Genomic DNA, 16,929 nt, shown 5'->3' on the forward strand with positions numbered 1-16,929 from the left:
TCTTGTAGAACTATCATCAGATTAGGTATAATAAAATGAACAATTAGTTGTTCCTAGCTAGCAAGATCAAATACAATTTTAAAAGGTGATAAAATTGCATATGCAAGGAATTGAAGAATAACTTTAGTGAAGAGATGAGTGTTAGGAGTTGAAGAAGCAAGTTATGCTTCTGTGTAAATGCAATAATCACAAGGCTTATTCCCTTGCAAGCCTTTGCCACAGTGACATTACCTCTAAACCATGCATAGGATGTTGAATTGGTTCCCAACCTTGAAACACTCTTATAAGCATTTGATACTTGGGATCCTCGTAGGGAGACTGTGGCAATACTTGAAACACTCTTATAAGCATTTGATATTTGGGTTGTAAATTCTCAAAGACACTTGGAAGTGATTCCAATGTCATAGTACCTACCGCAACACTTTCCAAGTTTCTATCCAATGGCTCCCATAATATCCTCTATGTTGTCTAGCTGTTGTTTTTGTCATGTAGTCTCTTTCTAAAGCCGCTCCTTCTCCTTCTCTTTCTAAAGCCACTCCTCCTTCACTCTCATGCCTTAAATTTTGATTATGAAACTTATGAATATCTGCATCTAACTTATTCAAAATCAACTTCACATTGCATTGTAACTCCGGTATAGGTTTTTGATCATTGATAGCTTTCATTTCAGCATTCAAGTTTTCAAGATTGGTCAACACCCTCACTTTCGGGCCTCTCATGTCAAACACTTTCTGTATTGTTTCAACACCATGTTCTTGCTTCTGAGCTAATAGTTTTTTAGGTGCATTTTCTTGTAAAATGTTGATTTTGTTGAACAACTGTAAACTCTTAGAAAGTTCATTGTTGTTTTCACCTATGTATGTATTTATAATAATGTTTTCATGTATGTCAAAATAATAACTAACAGTACCATTGGTTCGTATAATAATGAAGTAATCAATCTAATTAATCAACAACTAGACCAATTTAACTGGTGTTTCCAATGTCATAGTATCTACCGCAACACTTTCCTGGATTCTATCCAATGGCTCCCATAATATCCTCTATGTTGTGTAGTAGTTGTTTCTGTCGTGTAGTCTCTTTTTAAAGCCACTCCTCTTTCTAAAGCCGCTCCTTCTACTTCACTCATGTGCCTTAAATTTTGATTATCAAACTACTGAATATCTGCCTCTACCTTATCTAAAATCAACTTCACAATGTGTTGTAACTCTAGCATAGGTGTATTTTCTTGTAAACATTAATTTTGTTGAACAATTGTAAACTCTTAGAAAGTGCATTGTTGTTTTCATATCTGTATATACGTATGTATGTATATGTATGTATATGTATGTATGTATCTATGTATGTACGTGTGTGTGTGTGTGTGTGTGTGTGTGTGTGTGCGCGCGCGCATGTGTATATATGTATGTATATGTATAGAGGGATCTTGTGGATTGTGGATTATGGATTGTAAACAAAAAAGAAAAGAAAACACGACATTAATCATTCCTCATTTGTTTTGATTGATTGTGGAGAGTTGTGCGTGAAAGAGGGTAGAGAGGTCCAAACAAGGGTGGAGAGCTCTAAATGTTGGTAGAGATTAGTAGAGATCTAGGATTTTGTTGTCGTTTCTTGTAATTGGTGCATTTCATTGTCGTGTCGTGCCTTTCTGATCTTCATTCCCTTGCTCTGCAATTTTCTTCAAGGGGAGAAAAGGTACCTATGTAAATGTTTTTTTTTTTGCCTTCTAAAAATGTATCTCTTGTTCATATATAATAGCTTTAGTCAGATTCAAGGATAATTGATTATGATGATTGTATGCATATGTGCATGTATGTATAAATATCAATTCACTATGTAAACTACTTTGCATGCATATATACACACTTGCATAGTACTTGTGCTAAATTAAATCAATCAATCATGTCTTGAATTCACACAAGCAATTATCCTTGCATACAATCGAAACTATTAATACCAAACTAAGTATGCAAAAATTTATCCTTACATGTTATATTATCTCTTGGTGATTGAGTAAAGATCTCATGCATAATATCATCCGGGTAATGATCAGATGCATTCACATTAGGTCATAATAGGATCGAGCAGATAATCCATTTATGTTACTTCATACTTGTTATATTGAACATTTTGTTTAACATAATTAGTAATACTAGAATTATATAGCTACAACTAGTACTCTTAATTATTTTATTTAATCATATACATTTAAAACTATTATTTTTCTTAAAATTAGACTATATATTTGTTATCACTAAAACACATATAGATCTCTGATAGTTATCTTTTTTAATTTCAAGATCTTCATATTTAATGTGAAGAGTGTCCACTGTTGGATAATGGAATAGCCACAATGTGGAGCCACACAGCTCATGACTTTTTCCACCAAATTATATTTTTATTATATTTTTGTCCTTCAAAAATATTATAGTTGAATGTTCTTTTGATTTTCCATACATTTAATAACTTGTCGGTTGTCATTTGAGGTAATTTTATATTCTAAGATAGAGACATCCATCATAAGGATGGACATGCCAATTTTGATAATCCTGCTTTCAAAGTTGATTTCCTTATCAAATTAATGAAACTACTTGCAGCTGACACCTTGATTTTCTGCAACTTTCTCGATCAGCCATTCACACAACCATCTTCCTCCTACCCCACCATAGCACACAACCCTTGTTTGAGTTTTATATCTTAGTCCCTCTTGGATTTTGAACCACATTGAACCTATTTCAAAATGGTTCCATTGGTTCAAGGATGTTCATATGTTCAATAAGTTTAGTGTCCTAGGCAATTTAGTGGTTTCAATGTTTAGAAGGCTCTTGGCTTGGATCAGAGTACTGAGATTGAAAGACTCTGTAATTTAGATTGAATGGTTTATATCAATTTGTGCAGATGCTTTTAGATGTGTCCAAGAACATTTAGTGTCTTTTGGTTCATAATAGTCCATGCACCACAAATCAAATTCAAAGTTCACATTTCAAAGGCCAAAGGTTTTGAACATGAAACTAGTGATTCAAAGTGTTGGTTCATTAATCTAAATGTATAGTTCAACAGTTCAAGTTTAACATCCAAGTAGCCCATACCATTTCAGAAGACCAAGTCTAGTGATTTGTATCTAGCAATTTGATGATATAGAAATTCAATATGGAGGAGGATATATTGGCATCACAAACGAATCATCTCGTATCCATAAACAACATCTAATCTTCTGTAAGTCTCTCTCCTCTAAAGACCCAATACATGGAGTCATTATCATCATGAGTAGACTCACTCTCCTCAGACAAATTCAATCGAAACTATTCATACCAAACTAAGTATGTAAAAATCTGTACTTACAGATTATATTATCTCTTGGTGATTGAGTAAAGATCAAATACAATTTTCCAAGGTGATAAAATTGCATACGCAGATGTATGTATGTATGTTTTAATGTATGTATGTATATATGTATCTACGCATCTCGTTGATGTGCCCTTGTGATCTCTGTATATGTATGTATGTATGTATGTACATGTATATATATACATACATACACACATGTGACTGTCTATGTATGTATGTAAGTATATAAAAAAAGAGATCTTGGCACAACAAAAAAAACAATAAAACCCACACAACACGTAGCATGGCCACAGATGAGATGACAATGCCTATTGGTAAGTATATTCCTCTTTTTCTCTCTCATTTTTCATCTGTTTATTTCACTTGAACTATTATTTCTTAGGGGAAATTTTGTATTATTGGATTCATTTTATGCAAGAGGCGATGAGGACATTCCTAGATGTACCTGTGTTAGATGTATGTGAATCAGTAAAGAATTGTGATGAATTGCTTGTGAGCAATGAAGATGGACTTCCCCTAAGAGTAGTAGGAGGCGATGAGGACATTCCAAGTACTTCAAAGATTGATCCTTTCTTAAAGATTTTAAATGTTAACTGAGAATTTAGATGTTTTGGGGGGCAAGGGGGAGGCAAATGTGCTTCTACCTTCACGTGGTTGGCCCTGCTTAGTAGAGAATATTAAACTATTCTCAAAACCAAGTGAAGCTCGACATTAACCTTATATGATTGCATGATAACTAACTGTATGAATCTCTTGGTTTCAGGCAATGCATAAGGAAGCCATAGTTCAATATGCAATCTCAATTCATATGCATACGACATCAGGTGGATTTGAAAAAACCCAACAAGTTTGCATTTTTGTTAGAGGTTTGCATAGACCTATTAAATATGTAAATGTGGTGGGGTTTTTCAGCTCCTATTGTCCATGCATACAGAACGTAGTTGCATGTGCATTCTCGATTGAAAGTGGTAGAATCTTATTTTGGATGCGATGGAAAAATAACATGCACCAAAAGATGGATAAATGGTGTCACTTTTGCAGGTCTGGAACCTTTTTTCTACTTTAAAGATTGATCCTTTCTTAAAGATTTTAGATGTTAAACTGGAATTTAGATGTTGTGGCATGGGGGGGCAAATGAGCTTCCACCTTCACACGGTTGGCCCTGATTAGTAGAGAAAATTAAACTATTCTCGAAAGCAAGTGAAGCTCAATATTAACCTATGGTTGCATGACAACTAACTGTGTGAATCTATTGCAAGCTATGAGAGCATCATAGCTAACTTTAATTTTTTATTATTATTATAGCAAGTCATTATAATTGTGACAGCTTCTTCAGACAGCTAGTCGTCGATCCCACCAAATTGTTGTCACATACCCATGTTATTGCGACAGCATGTGCTGACCGTCGCTCCCACAACATTGGTGTCACTTTCTATCACATTTGTGACGGTGTACAGATGAACTCTTGTCGTGGTCTTGTTCCAAGGCACGACAACTTTATTTGTCGCAGTTGCGACAGACTCCTTTGAGATCGCAATTTGCGACAAGAGTTCAACGCCCATCTAACGAGAGCCAAATCGTGATGGTGTGGCTTGGGCAATAGGTGACCATCGCAATTTTGACGTGTCGTTGCAATTCGGGCCCAAATGTACTAGTGAGGGTTTTGTCTATATGTGTTGGAAGTTCTTTATACGCTCTTTGAAGCTTGTTGTTTGTACGATACCATGGGGGTTTTGACTGTATGGAAGTTTTTGTGCAAATAATTTTTTTTGTCACTTTCAAATGCATTCATTTGAAACATTTTGTTCCTCTTTGTTGATGTTCCATTAATACAATGTTGTTACTACATATCCAAACCCTCTTTTATTATGACTATTTTTTTTATAGATATCCTTTACATATGTTGAAAGCCCTTATTAGTTTTGAACTAATTTGCTTAAATCATCTTGACATGGTTATCTCTAACTGATAATGTTGTGTTTCCTCATGATGTTTTTGATTAAGGAAAATAGGTTTTGAAGGGTGCTTGAAACCCTTTAAACATCAAAATATTTTCATTGGAGCTCGAACAGAAGATACAATAGACCAGAGGTGAAGCAAGTCACCAACCAAAATAAGGAGACTAGGGTGGCCTCGTAGATAACACAATACACTTCTACCACCAAATAAAACTCAATAAAACCACTTAGGACCCTTTAATCCCAAAAGAGTGAGATCTAGGAAGTCGATCAGAGGACAACTGGGAACGTTTTCCTTTGACCTTCGTCCAACCTTCCTCCACTAGAGAAGCCTCCTTCTCCCAAACCAAAGCATTGACATTTGACCCAACCAGAGAAATAGGCAAAACCACACCAAAAAAATTTCCACAGGGTCCCGACCCGCTAAGGGAGAGGCACCCACGACATCCACATCTAACAATGGGTCAGTAGCCTGGTTAAACAGGGCAGAACTACAAGCACCCGCAGCAACCATAGTTGTGGGGAATCCATAGGAGAAAAGTCTTTAAGGACAGAGTAATGTTGAACCAAAGCCTCAGACCACCAAGAAGGTCTTTTCTTTGATTTCCTCAATTTTGTAGAACAACACCCTGCAATATGTCCAGTTTCAGAGCAGACCCTACAATGAAAAGGAATTTCTTCATAGTTTAGAGTTTGAATCCAGGAACCATTAGGGACCTCAAGTCTGATCTTCTCAGGGAGGCCCTTTGAAGTATCAACCTCCATGAGGATGTGAGCATAAGTAGTATGCAGAGTATCAGAAGATTTAGAATCCACCATTTGGAAGTCACCAATGGCATCTCCCACAGCTTCAAGAACTGAATCCAGCCACAGGTGAAGGGGAAGATTCAGGAGCTTGACCCAAAGAGGCATATAAGAAAAAGATTCAGATGCAAGGTCGAAACCCTTGTACCAGGGTTTGGCCAACAAAGGATAACAAACCTCTTAGCTAAAGCAACTACACAAAATAGCCCTTCTATCATCAACAACATCAAATTTTACTATGAAAAAACCCCTAGCCATAGGTAAATTTGGACAAATTTAGAAATCAACGGGTCCCAGTGCTTAGAAATCCAAGCATGAAGAGCTAGAAGGGAAGGCTAGAACCCTCAAAATCTGAAAATAGTTGCCCTCTCAAAGAAATCCTCAATATTCTGAGAAATTTCTTCAGCAACATCATCCTCCAACTCCAATTGGATAGGGTTGCAAACAGTGACAAGAGTCACAACAGAGGAAAAATTCGAACGATCCACAACTGGAACCCCCAATCCATGGACTTCACCTTTGAAAGCTACCACATCTGCAAAAGAGGCAGCTTTCCTGCCAACAACAAAAGTAGAAAACCTAACCTCCGATCTAAAAGAAACAGGTCGAGCGGACGTGGCCCAAAGAGCCATACTTGGCCCAGGCAATGCAGGGAGCTGCGAATGAGAGCTACAATTCTTGTTTCCTCATGATGTTGGACATGTTGATAATTGTTCTTTTTCCATGTACATATAGTGTAGATAAGATCAATGCTTGGACTCTTTATGTGCATAATATCTCAATTGTATTCATAAATCAAAAAATGTCACCTTTAGAAAATAACAAATATATCTTCATTGCTTTGTTTTATGATGATTTTTCTCGTGTATAACCCTCAATCGCCCTACTCTGGACATAACCTAGAAAGTGTATCTTGATATTCATCCTCGTTTGTCGAGAAAATGAGACGAAAGTTGACTATTTTATTTTCATTTTCTGTGATATGCTAATGTCCACAATCTATAGCATCTTATGATTCTACATCTTCCTTTCTCTATGGCTATAACTCTTGCCATGTTGTCTTTGAGTTGCAATTATCATAAACACTTTTTATTGATGCATGTTTTGATTAAGTAAAAATAGGTTTTGAAAGGACTCGAAACCTTGTACAAAGGGACAAGAAAGATATAATAATGAGGATCTTAAAACAATTGTGGAAAACCACTCGACAAACTAGGGGGACACACCAAAGTTCCCAACAAGAGGGCAAACAACCCAAGAGTCCACAGACCATCAAGATTTACATTTTGGTACAATATTTTGAGATCGTAAAGACATCAAATGAAGTTTTGGAGAATTTTCCTTTTTTTCCTTTAACTAATGTCCAACCATCCTCCACCTTCCCAGCAACTTTCTGCCAATCCCCATTAACCCGCAAAACCCTCACAACAGGAGAAGCACCAGCAACAATGTTTTAGATAGAGTTAGCAACCAAAGGGACAACAACATCATTTTGACTCAAAGCCGCCAAAGGGACAACAATCAAATCAACAGAGTCAAAAGCAGGAGATGGGTCAACATTAACATTCTAAGTCAAAACCATCGTAGGGACATCATTTGAATCATCAGAGACATCAATAGAATCCTCAGCCAAAGTGAGATCAATATGAGAAAAGCTATCCAACCCATCCACATCCATGGATACTTTCTAAATTGTATAGTGATCATCTGAAACCCCCAACCACCAAGAAGGTGATTTCTTCAATCTAACCTTGTCAGAGGAGCATCGCGCAGCAAGATGACTGGTCTTATGACATTTCCTACATCTAAAGGGAATATCCTAATGATCAAAAAGTTGAATCCAAGAACCATTTGGAGAAGCCTAACTTCAACATTGTAGGGAGCCCTTGGAGACATCCATCTCCATAAGGATGTGGGCATATGTTGCCCTATAGACATTGGAGGACACCGAATCAAACAACAAGAAATCCCCAAGGACATCCCCCACAACCTCAAAGACCGAGTCCTGCCAAAAGTGAAGGGGAAGATTCAACAACCTTACCCAAAGAGGAATCTTATTAAAGGATTCAGTAGTTGGATTAAATGTCGGATGCCAAGGTATGGCCATTGGGGGGAACATTTCCTCCCAAGAGAAACCACGACACAAGATGGAATTTATGTCATTAACATTAGAAAATTCCACAATAAAAAAACCCCTCGCCACACAGTAAATATGCACTAAATCAGAAATGATTAGTTCCCAATATTTGGAGATCCAAGCATGCAAATTTGAAAGAGAGGGCCAAAAATCCCTAAAATGAAAAATAGTAGGAGTAGTAATCCACCACATATGTGTTAATCTCCTCAACAATGTCTGAATCAAGTGAAGCACAATCGAGTTACATGCCCTAACGGGTACAGCCAAATGACTAACAGAAGGCACAATCGAATGGATCCCCTTCCTCAGAACATAAGCATCCTTCCTTAGAAAAGGAGCATTAATACCTACCTCAAAAGTGATCACATCTGCATAAGAAATAGCAGATCACCCCATAGCAACCTGAGAAGCATCCACAACAAGTGCAGTTGGAGCAACAGGTGCATCACTTGTGACAACGACCAGATCCACAACAGGAGGGCAAAAAGTCTCCACAACCGCAGTCGAAGGGTGAAGGGAATTAGCAGCATCAAGCAGGGAATGATGGGCAACCCGTGACGAACGAAGAGACCCACTAGGGGAAACAACAACAGTTATCCTTCCACGATCAACATCTAAGTTGGAAACCGCAGCAGTAGGATACACCTGGGTAGGAGCACGAGGAGCAACGTGAGCAAGAGATGCGATAGGGAACCGTGCCATGGCAAAAGAACGAGAAGCCTCCACAGCAGCAATGGTTGAAGAGAAGTAGTTTGAATTGTCACACAGGTGGGAGCAGGAGCCATTGTTCATTTATCAGTATTGGATTTTTCTTTTATTGATGCATGTTGACAAGTGATCCTTTCTTTAATAATTGTTGAGCTGCACTTTATATGATACCATGAACTTCACTTGATACTTGATATAAGCTTCATCCTATGTATATGAAAGATATTTTTCTTCTCTATGTCCTTGTCTGGAAACAAAACAATCTTTCATTGATGTGCACTTGTAGTATCTTGATTTTTTGAAATGTCTTTATGTCTAACTGATCCATGAAGTGCTTAATATCTTATTGGCTATTTAACTTAGACTAGAATGTTTCACACCAAAACAAGTCTCTTTCAAAGTTTAAATACTCATTCTCCTTTGCTTCATAGCTTAATTAGTTAGAAGGTTTTATATCATGATGAATGCGTCCCTTAAATAACTAAGTGGTCTTGTTACCTGTGTTTGCACACTCAATAACTAGTTAGCATTAAAAATGGATCCCTTAAGCTTCCTGATTGTCACTCTTCTTTGGCTTCTCTTCCTTTCATGTATATGTATTTTTAATTATGAAGAATCAATTAGGAATGATTAGGGTTGTATTCCTAAGCTTAGTCATTCATGTGACTAACCCATTTTCTCTTTGTTTCGATAGGTGGCTGTAAGGATGCAAGGACCTGGGGACATCATCTACTCCTTCAAGTCAGCCCAATGCAATCAAGCAATGATGAAAAATAGTGTATCTCATTCCTCTTTGGTTCAACATTCTTGGTGTGTGTGTGTGTGTGTGTGTGCACATGCGTGTGCGTGCGAGTGGGTGTGTGTGCATGTGTGTGTGGGTGGGTGTGTGGGTGTGTGGGTGTGGGTGTGTGTGTGTGTTTCCTGATTTATTCATGTAACTGAAAAGTTTGAACATTACACATCAACTCTTCATATGTATTTGAACTCAAAACATAATAATTGTGAAAATCATGTAATGTTTAAGCATTAATGCACCTCACTAATGTACTAATTTTCACATAATCAATAATGATAAACAAACTAAGAAAAGTTTGCATAGGTAGTGAAAAATAATTAACATGACCATTTCAAAATTAAAGAATGATAATAAATTCAATGATAAATCTAGGTCTCTTAGTAAATATCTATGAAGATTCTAAATAACACGTATTTCTTTTTTAGAATAAATATTATTCAAAAACATATTACACAAGATAATTAGTTTTAAGGAAGGCTCATTCAATTCATTTATGAGGGGATTAATTATTCATTTTCAATTTAATTTACTTGTGAGAGGAAAATATTTATTGAGGATATTATTAATTCTTAGCAAAAGTATTTTGGGGTTAATTTTGTACATTTTTTGGGTCCAAGTGTTCTACATTTCTTCTCCTACGGGTTTTCAAAGGATTTTTGTGAGAGTTGTGTCAATAATTTTTCTAAGGGTTATTGAATGGTGTTTTCAATTTATTAATTTTGTTTTAGAGGATTCACTTGATGAAAGAAGGTAGAGGATTAAATTTTGGAGATTTTTGGGGACTATTATTTCTTTGAGTTATGCTTGGACCATGAACTAAATTTGAAAGGTGTTTGTAAATCTTACCATGGCAACTAAACAATCTATTGCTCAATTGCCTTCATGTTATGCGTGTTGGCATTTAACTCCAATTATTGTGGTCATTAAACCAATGTGTTTCATGATTAAGTCCTTTATTTCCCAGCACCAGTAATGAGATTTCATAAGCATCATAATAATGTTGAGGACATCTCCCTCAATTATGATCTTATTTAAAATGTGATTGATTAGCATATCTATCCCATGGAAAGTCGTTGCCACCCTTGCCACATGGATAGTTTGAACACCCAAAATTACTATATATGCATGAAGAGTTTGCCACATGTGTCTCTAATAAGACCAATCCCACTCGCTTGACCAACGCTCCCAATAGAATAGCCATCAAAATTGAGTTCAACCCATAAAGGTGGGGGGTTACCACTTGATACTACTACTGAACCCAGAGGAGATCTATTACCTTCAAGACAAGAGGAAAGAGCCCACTTTTTAGCAATATCCAAGTCCAAGGATAGATCCATCTTGTGTCTAACACGATCAATATTTCACATGTTTTCCTTGATATTATTAATAGTAGAAAAATATAAAGCCTTTCATTTAGAATATTTTTTCTAAAGATGTGAGTGTTATGTTCCTTCCATAAGGCCTAGTTAACATAAAGAAGAGAATGCCACTACGATTCTTGAGTGAAAGGATGATGGGTGGGAGGTGTCCATCCCAAGGGAACAACCTAGGGGTCCTCAGACCAAATCCATTGCCTACCAAACATAGATATAATTTACTATTTGAGCTACTAGGAAAATTGACATGTGAACAACAGGTGAGAAAAAGATCCCAAGTTCAGAGAGCTAGAATTTCTAACATTTAATCCTCCATTTTCTTTGAGAGAGCATGCCTCCACCCAATCAACCAATGATATATCCTTTTTTTACCTCCAGACCATGGAAATAATCATTTAATGCCATCAAGTTTTTTTAACCCATATGGTAGGTATAATGAAAAAGGGCACAATATACACCTATGTACTTTGAATGGAAGTGGTTAACATTTAGAGCTTACTAGCATTACTAAGTAAAGCCCCTTTCCAAGAAGCCAACTTAATTTGAGTTCTTTCAACAAGACTAGCCTACAAAGGGTTTTTCCCCTTGCTAGTAATAAGCAACATGCCCAAATAGGTGGAAGGAAAGCTAGCAACCTAACAGTTGAGAAGGACATCTATACAAAATTGTATATTTTGTGTTGAAGAAAATAATAGCACTCTTCTGGAGATTCACTTTTCACCTCAAAACCAAGGCATATTTTTTCAAATTCATGAACCATTGTTTAGCCTTTGTAATAATAGTCATACCTAGAAGCATTGTATCATCCACAAATTGTTAGTGTGGCATCACCACAGGTGAAGAAGAGGGTTTGAAGCCCTTAATGGATAGAGGGTGAGGGGAGCTCCCTATCTAATCCCATTAGAAGACGAGAGAAAACCTTTAGGAGAACTAATTTGGGTGAATGAACATAAGCCTCTATTAAAGTGAGGGTGCTTCCTTCAAAGCCATATTTTTTTAGGAATACCAAAGCCATGAGACCATATCATAGGCTTTGCATATATCTGACTTTAGAATCATATTTTTTTTATTCCCTTTTGCCAGAGTGCATAGCTTCAACAATCATAACAACAATACTAGTTATATGCCTACCCGAGCCAAAACCTTTCTGAATAGGGTGGATGAACTTGTCTAGAAACGACTTAACTCTATTAACCAACATTTTAGACAATTTTTTATATAGCGTCGCACAAAATAATAGGGCAAAACTCTGACATCTTGTTTACTCTTGTTTTCTTAGAAATAAGCATTACAAAAGTATTGTTTAGTCCTTTTAAGAGCCCTCCTGAGGACAACAATTCTCTAGTTGCCATGTCGGTATCATTGCCAATAATCTCCCATTAGTTTTGGAAAAAATAGCGAAGGAAAGTCATCTAAACCCATAGCCTATATTGTAATCATGTTAATGATGGTATATGAAATAATAGAATAGAATAGATGAGACGAGATAAGATTTTATGTTACCATTTCTTGGGTTTATGTGTTGTTTTTCGATTAATGTAAAAACGGGTTTTGAAGGGACCCATAACTCTTTACAACTTTAGAGCATAATGATATTCAACAAAAGCTCCAAGATAGAATGTTGCCAATAGACACTGACAGGACACCCAAGACAAACCAAAGGAATATTGCAAAGGACGACAATATTCAAGACCAAACAAAACTAGTAGTATAGAAAAATAAAAAGAAAGCCCAAACTACCCACTGGGTTTCAAAACCAAGAACCCACAACCTCCGAGGAAAAACTAAGATTTTCCTTTGCCTCCCTTTTTTTGGGAATGCAGAGTCATGTCAAAATGAGGGGACTTCTTATGGTGTTTTCCAATAATTGGGACCCACCCCTCCACCATAGAAGCCTTATCATGTTAATGTTGAGAGATCCAAGCCTAAGACCCTGAGATAGAAATAAGACAAGGACCAACAACAACATAACCAACAAGAGAGATATGGACAAGATTAGCATTGGAGTTCTCCATCAGAGGAATGACATTAACATTTTGTTGGACAGAACTAGCAATAGCAATCACACCAGCATCATGCACCATGGTTGCTTGAAAGAAATTAAATGTGGTACTTACACAGAGAGGGCTATAGCTAGAACTGGTAAGGCTGAGGTGGTGCCATTTCCAGTTTTACGATATATTTCCATTGTGCTAGAGGATATTGTGGCATAGTTTAATTTGGTAGTTTTTGACCTATCATCTCAGGCAATCATTTGTAGATTTAGGGTTTTTTGCACTACACTCCCCCTCTCTCCTTGGTCTTGATAATTGGATTATAAGCACTAGGAGCCTCTCATTTCAGCTTCAATACACTCTTTCCTTTAGCTATGGGTTTTTTTTTGCCAAGTTTGATCATGTTCTAGAAAGGCAATCTATTATATCCAAGCATTTTCTAACCTCGCAGAATTGTTTCCCTTTGACAATGACGCCCTGGCATGGGGATTTCAAACCTTCTTTGGAGTTCTTCTACAAGATGCTTATTTGGGTTAGGCTTCCCTATCTACCCCTTCATCATTGGGTCGATCCCCTCCTTGAAAGAGTTAGATATGTTTCTCATGGTTGTTGACGAATCCTTTGATACTCTTTACGACACCTTTGCTTGCATTTTAGTAGATATTGACGCTTCTAAGAGGTTGCATGTAGAAATTAAATGTTTTGGATTTCTACCATGGTTGCTTGAAAGAAATTAAATATTGATCTAATGTTAATGCTTGAAAGGAGCTACGCATATATTTGTAAAATCTCTTAACATAAAAAATAAATATATAATCATAAATCCAAAATCATATAAATATAGATAGAGAGTAATTTAATATTATTATATATTATAAATTATGGGAGCTTTGTTTTGTGTCATATAATACGAACCTTTTTTTAAAATGGTGCCTTGATAATCATTTTAATTAATGCAAGTCTTCTCAATTTTGCAAAATGTAATTAAAATTTTGCAAACAACACTAATTTGATAGTTTAGTTATTGTCCTCTTGGGTTCTTTGGTAAGGTGTTAAAGTAAATATTAATAACTATCAACAAATTATATTTGGTAGCAATTGTTGCAAGTATCATTAATCTAGAGCCTAATTTCTCATATTTTCCACTTTCGAAAGATGAAAATTTTAATCAAGTTTGATAATCTTAAACTACACATTTTAATTTCTAGTATGGTTTCTTGAAAGAAATTAAATATTAATGTAAGTTGCCACACAAGCATCTACAACCTCTTGCAATTAAAATCCTCTCACAAGTAAGTTTTGATTTTGTTTTTAGATTACAACTTGTATTCTACAATCTAGTGTTTAACATCTATCATATTGTTATTTACTTTTTGTTTGAATGTTTAATTTTTAAAAATTAATTTTGTAAACACAATACAAGTTGCAAGTTCTTATGTTGCTGAAAGGAATTGGAATATATACTCCTATATTCATTCAGTGAAGCGTAGTCGGTTGGGGTCATTGAAAGCTAAGGACTTGGTCTACATTCATACCAACTTGCATCTTTTGTCACGTAATGATGATGAATACATGGATGGGGCAACCAAACTTTAGGATGTACTCCTTGAGTGTGCAAACTTGGATGCAACACTTTCATGATCTTACTACAATGATGGATGATAGTGATGACATGTCCATGACACACAGGTTCAGCTAGCGCAAGTGGAACCATTCTTGGTTCAAATGATATGGACATTGTTGTGATTGGAGATGAGGAGGATCCAGATTTTCTTTAGAATCCTTATGATTCTAATTAGTGAACATTGAATCGCGAACTATGTTTTTTATTCTGTAGTTTGGACTTGGACTCTAAAACATGAATATTTGTGCCTATGAAGTTTTAATTTGAAGCTTGAACTATTTAATTGACATATGAAATATCTTGAATCTTGATCAATGGTGAAGTATCATATGATACTATCAAATTATGTATGTTTGTATATTTCTAAGTTCTTGTATTTATTACTTTCTTTAATTCTTTGCACGCACACACACACACATTTCTAAGTTCTTGTATTTATTACTTTGTTTAATTCTTTGCACACACACACACACACACACACACACACACACACACACACACACACATCTGTGTGTGTTTCCAAATGCATCCGTACCAAAAATAAATAAATAAACATCGCATCTCGTATCCACTTCCTGCATCCACATCCAAATTGGTAACTCGGAAAAATAGTAACAAAAGTAAGACTTGTTGAAATTTTTTGCAAGACTAGGAAAAGATGGTTAGAAGAAAGAAGTATTTATTTGAAATATTTAACCAAGCATGGATGATTAAAAAACAGGCCTATATAGAGGCCAGTATCTCATGGAGGTAAAAGATTTTCATTGCACAGCTGAGGACTAACTTGCATTGCTTCAGTGTGAAACAAGGAGGGAGAAAAGGCCAAAGGAAGTATGAGAAGAGAGTTTAATTAATGCACACAAGAGCAATGGAAACAGAAAACCACTTTATTTAAGATTGTAAAGCACAGAATGACATCAGGATCAGCTATAAAAGTACTTTAATAGCACTTTATATCAATATTTATTCAGCAAAAATTGGGTGGAGAAAATGGAAGAGCTCAATACTAAACTAAATTGCAGAAGGTTAGCACTTCACAATGCTAAAACTGAAGGGTTTGTTGTCCCATAGGCTATCCTTAACCTCATGGACATTAAAAGTCTTCTATTCTATTCTAAGCTTATGTGGTCAGAGGTGAAGCAAAATCATTAACTCATCACTTCAACATTTGCTTCTGGTATAAAATTATATTTCTCTACCTGAAAGTTTTCTGCATCTTTGTTTGTCTGCCCCTTGCCTAGCTAGTTTATACAAGCTTTTTAAGCTGAAGAATGCATAGTAGGCCATAGCAAGAAGAGATCATTAAAAAAAAAACAATACCAAACCAGATGAGGAAAGCAACAGCAAGTTAAATACAAAAAAGTTGAACTGATCGCATGATACACCCACCAAGCAGCTCTTAGGTCACACCAATTCTTGTTTGTTTTCATTAGCCTGCACATGGAAGCATTTCATGGGTTCCAAATCTCAATTATTGCAACTACAACATTTTGGTGCATGAAAACAAACCTTCAATCCTGTTACATGTTTTCAACACAATGCACGCTACGTCAAAAGCATTTTGGAACTGAGAGGACCATCTTTTTAGATATTGAAAAGAATGCCAATACTCAATTATTGGCAGAATCTAAATAGAAATATGTTCTCTGACTCTTCAAAAAGAGAGCTGCATTTATGACCTAGTTTAACTATATCATGTAAACAGCATGCTAGAATTTTTTTTTTTTTTAATCTAACCAGACCGAAAATAGAAAGGTGATCCTACTGAGCATTAGCTTTTTGTCTAAAGGAACCATTAAAAATACATTGACTACAAGACATTTGCTGTAAAATATTACAACTTATTACTTTACACACAGATCATTGACAAGTTTGATCCATTGAGAAAAACCATGAACTCCTAATACTGCTTCAGAGTCCGAAACCATTTATTGTTTCCTGGAAGGTATCAAACTAAATGGGCACTCTTATTTCCACCTGAAAGTCATTTTACTTTGATTTTCTCTTTTTCAATTGGTGATTAATTGGTTTTAGCTTTCGCAATGAACTGTGGGTGACCAAAACTGAAGAAACAAATACAAGTTTCAGGTATGAAATATATTTGCAACAAACTCTCAGTGAGATCTACAGTGGAAAGACCAATATGGTACCAATTAATATCTGAGCCACTAAAACAATATAGTC

At 35.9% G+C, this 16,929-nt stretch overlaps 1 protein-coding gene across 1 annotated transcript in view; it reads right to left on the reverse strand.

Moving 5' to 3' along the window:
- Positions 1-16,304: 16,304 nt before the first annotated feature.
- The window catches only part of PRA1.H (prenylated RAB acceptor 1.H), a 129,808-nt gene continuing 129,183 nt past the window's right edge, over positions 16,305-16,929 (reverse strand). Inside the window, 2 exon segments of the mRNA XM_089797889.1 lie at positions 16,305-16,748; positions 16,750-16,808. Of these exon segments, the coding sequence (XP_089654015.1) occupies positions 16,713-16,748; positions 16,750-16,808 (95 nt within the window). The 3' untranslated portion in view covers positions 16,305-16,712.

This window comes from Cupressus sempervirens, chromosome 8, assembly GCF_028749045.1.
Source record: "Cupressus sempervirens isolate cs-2001-9-10 chromosome 8, ASM2874904v1, whole genome shotgun sequence".
In the NCBI taxonomy this organism is placed as follows: Eukaryota; Viridiplantae; Streptophyta; class Pinopsida; order Cupressales; family Cupressaceae; genus Cupressus; species Cupressus sempervirens.